This window comes from Canis lupus, chromosome 12, assembly GCF_003254725.2.
Source record: "Canis lupus dingo isolate Sandy chromosome 12, ASM325472v2, whole genome shotgun sequence".
Taxonomy (NCBI): Eukaryota; Metazoa; Chordata; class Mammalia; order Carnivora; family Canidae; genus Canis; species Canis lupus.
This window is the reverse complement of record NC_064254.1, coordinates 14,076,178-14,082,177: the sequence shown is the minus strand read 5'-3', so window position 1 is coordinate 14,082,177 and position 6,000 is coordinate 14,076,178. Positions and strand designations below refer to the sequence as shown.

General features: G+C 53.2%; 1 protein-coding gene across 2 annotated transcripts in view; it reads right to left on the bottom strand.

The window, feature by feature from the left end:
- Positions 1-352: 352 nt before the first annotated feature.
- Positions 353-6,000, bottom strand: part of RUNX2 (RUNX family transcription factor 2) — a 326,022-nt gene continuing 320,374 nt past the window's right edge. Inside the window, exon 8 of one of the 2 annotated variants that reach the window (XM_035697529.2) lies at positions 353-678. In XM_035697529.2, coding sequence (XP_035553422.2) covers positions 509-678 — 170 coding nt within the window. In that variant the 3' untranslated portion in view covers positions 353-508. Of the gene's footprint in view, positions 679-3,205; positions 3,333-6,000 lie in introns of those variants that run through there. The other variant, XM_035697533.2, reaches the window with a different exon arrangement.

Genomic DNA, 6,000 nt, shown 5'->3' with positions numbered 1-6,000 from the left:
ACTGACTTTCAGCATACCCATCGTATGCTTGTGTTATGTTGTGCCAACCCTAATGACACCTACGCCTGGGGCTGAACAGGTATCAGGATAGTTTAGTGTCACTCAGAGGGAAATTTCAACCTAGAATCTACAAATCTCGATTTCTTTTTTTCTGCCCAGCCCTTTCAAACCAATATTTTGTTTGAACTCCATTCCATTGCCTTGGCCATTCCTTCTGCAAAGTCCTGCCCTTCCTATTCCTCTTTAGCCCCATCTCCAAATCTTTAGACCAGACCCAGTGTCTGAGGCCCTACTCACCCAGGTCAGGTGCTCAGACTTTCTTCCACCCTCCCTAGATCGAATGAATGTCACATCAGCCCCTTTTGACTTCCCTAACCTCAATCTCACATACACATACCAAGATTCTGACCAAAGGATTCAGTCCCCGTGTCTTTATATAGGATTTATATGCCAGCCCCTCTTTGTTCTCGAAAGATTTAGTTTTATTGTTGTTGCTGTTGTTTTTAATCTAATGCCAAGGGAGTCCCTTAAAATCAGAACAAAAGACTGTTTTAATGAGCATATGAATAAGAACCCAATACTGATATTTTCGGCCACTGTGGTTGAATGACAGCTTAGCTGTTTCTTCAGCTAAAGAGCAGAACAAAGGACGGTCACTCTGGGCCATGGATTCCTTTCCTGAAAAAATAAAATAAAAAGGCTTAGTCAGCGATGGAGAGGCAGCTCAGATGTGAGTGTGTAATGCCCCTTCTACGGTGTGCCTCCTGCCGCAGGACCCAGGAGAGAGGATGTACCGATACCCACTCTCCATCAAAGGCCATCTGGACAGCACTTTCTAGAGCGCAAAGCCCCCATAACATCCAAGTCTGCTTCTGTTGGGCCATGACGGAGCAGATGCCATCATCCCCATCTGACACAGATTAAGAGACTGAGGCAAAAGTGTTTAAATATCCCTCCCAAAGTCAAAGCCAGAAGCCTGGCCTCAGTGACTGCCATTTTCATCACTCTCTGCTGTTTCTCTCCACCCCACTTCAAGTTGTTTACAAGGGTGGGGGTGGGGGTGACCGCTGATCCCTCTCCGTGTGGGACACTAGGCTGGGAGCCCCTGGAGGGAAGGGCCCTCGCTCTATTCATCTCTGAGTCCCCCAGGCACCAACATCATAGACACCCAATAAATGTTGAATTGGTTTGAACTCCGGTGAAGCTTCTTTAGAAGTGGGTGGCTAAACCTAATACACCCTGGCTTTTAAAATAAAAAGTCCCCAGAGCTGCAGTGAAAAGTTTTGGTAAGAGCTTGGGGCATCTAGGCCACTGCAGGGTACAAAGACAAACAACCCAAACCGGCAGGAATCCCGAAGTGGAAAAGCTCCTGCTACTCACTTGCTACTCAAAATGTATCCTGGGCCAGTAGCATCAACATCCCCCCCACCCCCATCTGATTAGAAACATAGAGTCTCAGGCCCCACCCCAGAACCACTAAAGCAGAATCAGCATCTTAATAGGCTCTCCAGACGGATCCAACATGCCCAAGTCAGAGACGCACTGGGTATGCCAAGAACTACAGAGCCCAGGCAGGTACAGGCCTCAGTCCATCACCTGTGTGCCCTGCAAATACTCAAGGATGGGCTTTTACTCTACGCAGTGTGGTTTCTGACCTTTGGTTTGTTTCCAGGAAAGGAGTAGTATATCTACTTCTGACGAACGAATTCTAATTCAAATAGGAAAGTGAGAAGAGCCCTGCCTCCTGGGGAAGTCAGCTCCTGGAGGGCATAGATTATTCCAGATTTCTGAAATTCCATCTAGGTCCCAATCAGGGGACACTGGCAAAGTCTGGAGATATTTTTGGTGGTCACAACTGGAGAGGGTGATGTTATTGGGCCGGGGATGCTGGCTTCCTTCATATTGTCCAGTCACTCTGTGACTCAGTTTCTGCTCCAATCCAGAGGAAAGGGGTGCATTTACCAAATTTAGGGAGATCTGGGAATTTTACAAAAGAATCACGAGAACTTCACAAGCATGAGAAAAGTTGAAATAAGATCCAAAGGACTGCAGGGTAGGGTCACGACAAGTAACCAGGAACAGGGGCCCAGGCAAAGGAAGAAGTGGAGCTGAGCGAGGCCAACATCCAGAAAGCACACATAAGAGTTTTGTTTATTACGCAAATTCTTTCTTATTCGTAAGAAAGACTTAAATACCCCCTTCTCCAAATACATCAGGTTTTTTTCACTTCTCTATTTTCCAAACTTCTTGCAATGTGGTCATATTATAATGAGAAAAAAATAAATTTAACTATCCAAAAATATTTTTTAGAAAGAAATATGTAAACATCACCAGAGATCCGATACACCACGGACAAGTCAGAGGGTTGAGCCGGAGCTGGCTCGCCTTCCCTCCTCCACCCCAGTCAGGAGTCACACATGTGGGGTGTGAAAGGAGGGTTCTCTGAGCATCTTGCCCCAGGTGCTCACCACCGTCGGGGGGAACTTTCCTTGCCAGCGGGGCAAGGCCTTTCCAGAACAGAGAAGGCCCTCTGAGGGTCCAGGACAGCGCTGGGGAGTGGGCAGCGGTGATGGCCCCGGAAGGGCCCGGCCCCCCGAGAGTGGGACCTGCAGCATCATTTCACACGGAGATGCAGGCGGAGCGGAGGCTGCTGGGGGCAGGGGGTGCCCGGGGCCGGGCCGTGCGGGGGCGGCACAGCGCGGTTGCTCAGTCGGCATCGCGGGCCTCCGGCAGGGGCTGCGGCGGAGGCCCCAGGGTCGAGGCCAGCCGGGTGAGCGCCCTCGCTATGACGCCCAGGTGGCCGTTCATGGTCCGCAGCTCCAGCAGGATGTCCCCGACGCTGGCTTCCAGGCTGGCGCGCGCGGCCGGCGGCGGGGATGCTCCCGGGGCCTCGGCGCCCTCCTCCCTGCCCGCCGCGCCGGGGCGCAGGGTGCGGCCCCCCTCGGGCCCCGGGCCGGGCGCCGCCGGCCGCTCCCGCCGCTCGTCCCCGCCGCCGCCGCCGCCGCCGCCGCCGCAGGGAGGGGTGGTGGCGGGGCCGCAGGGCAGCCAGTCGGCGAGGCGCGGGGCGGCCTCCGGGGACGAGCCGGCTGCGGAGTAGGGGCCTGCGCGCCCGGGGCCGGGGCCGGGGCCGGGGGCCGCGGGGGGCGCGGGGGGCGCGGCGGGCGCGGGGGGCGGTGGCAGCAGCGCCGGCAGCCCCGAGGCGCCCGGGGAGAAGGCCTGGGGCTCGCAGGACGAGGACGGGGACGGCAGCGCGGCGGTGGACGGGCCCGGCTCCTCGGAGGACAGGAACAGGGTGGTGGAGGACTGGGAGTCCAGGGTGCTGGGCTCGGAATCTGCGGGGGAAGAGAGGAGGGGTCACTCGGCGGGTGCGCAGGCCCAGCCCCGTGCCCAGGCACTGTGGGGACTTCTGGAGAACGGGGCACCCTGCTACCCCCAGACTCGCCCTCTGGCCGCGAAGAGCACAGCGGCAGGGGTGTGGGGACTGGGCCCAGGAACTCTGAGGCGGGAGCACCATGGAGTCCAGCAAGGCAGCCGAGGGTCGAGGGTCGGGCCCTCCCTGGAGACACTGAGGACTGCGGGCAGAGGGGCAGCCTCTGGAGACGTTCTGGCCCAGGGCACTGGGGGAAGATGCAAAGGAGGGCCCCTCCCCACTGTTCTCAGGAGCAGAAGTGTGTTAAACAGATGGCCTCCTTCACGGACTGTCCCAGCCCCAAAGCCAGGCTCTCAGGAGGCAGTTGAAAGAGTTCGGGGCCAGGAGCCAGGTGACCTTAGCATGGACTGTCACTCTGCCAGAAAATGCCGTGGAACTTTGGGCCAGTCCCAACACCCCCTCTGCTTCGGGGACTTGGTTTCATGTCCTCATCTGTAGAAGAAGGTTGGGCCCACTGACCCACCCCCACCGCCAACCCCACCCTACCCCAGGACCCTTCTTCCAAAGCTGATCAGCTTTCAAAACTCTTCAACTGCAAGCATTGCTCTGAGGTCGCAGTGGGCTGCACTCAAAGCCCTGGAAGCACTTGGTCAACCTACCTTTGTTAGTTTGCTCCTAATCCCTTGAGGTAGAAAGTGGGCGGCAGCTCTGTGACTGGGTATGCTAAGGAGGTTTACCCAGTTCACAGCAAAGGATCCAGTCAATGCAAAAGACCTTAACTCAGCCGTCTCAGCCACCCTGTTTTGCTGCCCTTCGGTAGATGGTCGGTGCTCACCCTGGGAGCAGTTCTGAGCCTTACTGGAACCAAGTCTCTGAGGCCTCGCTCCCAGTTCCAGCTGCAGGGTGTCTATCTTGGCTTTCTGCATTGGCTGTTTGAGGGCCCACCTTTAAGCCCTGCCCTTCGAGGGTTCCAAGCCATTCAGAGGCAGAAGTTGCTCGATTACCTCAGCGGGTTATCTTGGGGTTATCTCTGATGAAAGAGCCCGTGAGTAAACCTATCCCTCGTCAAGTGTGAACACGTGCGCACTCTTACCACTCGTCACAGGTGAGCTGTCCCTTCACCTGGCCCTGCCTGGGACTCAGAGAAGCCCTGATCCCCTGGTGAGAGCTTGTTCTCTCATGCATCCTGACTCTGGCATCCAGCAGAGTTCACACCGGGCCCTACAGGCCCCCAATGTTTGGGTGTCCACTTTGTGTGGTTGGGAATTCCATCTGATGGGGCTAGAGGCACTTGTTCCTTGGAAGGAACAGAATTTGCAGAGAAGCCTAAAAACTTCTCTGGTAGAGGTTTCCTGGGCACTTTCTGCTGCTGGTTTCCACAGAACTGCCTCTCCTCCACCAAAACTTCATTTCCTTGGGTTTCTGTGAGGTTCTTCCTTTGGAAACCAAGCATCTATGAGATATGTCTAAGTGCATAACTCCCATGAGTTGAACATGATAAAAAGAATTCTACAAACTGATCTGGTTTTCCTTGAGGAAGAGTTAATGAGCCCTATATATCCAATCTCATAGCAGACAAGAGGCCTTTATATGAAATCATTTACAAGCCTAAGGTGTAAAATGCAAGGGATGCAAGCACACAAAATGTTCCAACACGGTGTTTCTTAAACCTTAATGTGTGTGCCATTGCCTGGGACATCGTAAAAGGACAGACTGTGACTCAGCAGGTCAGGGATGGGGTCTGAGACTCTGCATTTCTAGCCAGCTCCCAGGTGATGTGGATGCCACTGGCCTGAGAACCACAGCTCGCCTAGCAAAGGTGGAGACCAAATCTCCAGCTTCGCAATAAAACATAAGATTCATGTAACCATAGACACTCGAGTAGCTGGGGTAGAGGAACAACCTGGAAGCCTGGATAGGATCATAAAGATGGTAATGGTAATGATGCTGATTCCAGCCATCTCTCTGCTGGCAAAAGAATAAGAGAAGTGTCCTTTCCAGCAAGCAGTTAGTGTGATGGTCCCCAGCCCGGCCTTGAACCTAAGAGTGCCGGCTTTGGAAGGTATAAAGACTTCTTAAAGGGGAAAACCTGTTCACTGTCATTTCAGCTAAAAGTTCAGAAACACATCGAGTTGTCAGGACTCAATCCACCCTGACTGGCAGATGGAATTGAAAACAGAAGCATCTTTTTAACAAGTATACTACCTTCCTAAACTTTCTCCCAGCTGTCAGGAAACTTGGTTGCAGCTCCAGCTCAGCTAAGATCTGCACTAAATGATTTATAGGTCTCTCCCATCCCTGCAACTGATCATTTTATCCCTGATGTGGACACGTGCCTTTGAATCGATGACATCATTTTTATACAGCTTCATTGATTGCTATGAAATAATATCAGGGTCCTATTGTTATAAACACAGCTCTTGGTGGAGGTTAGGGGCTGTTGAGTACAGAAGGTCAAGTTCAGCAGACTGCCTAATTCTCTCCTTCACCCCTTCACATGGTCTCAGACCCTTATCCTGCTTTATTAGTCTTCTGAGCTCTATGAGCACCTGATATTTTATGGTGTTTTATTATTATTATTATTATTTTGGTCTATGAGGATATAAGTCCTATGAAAACAGAGACACTGC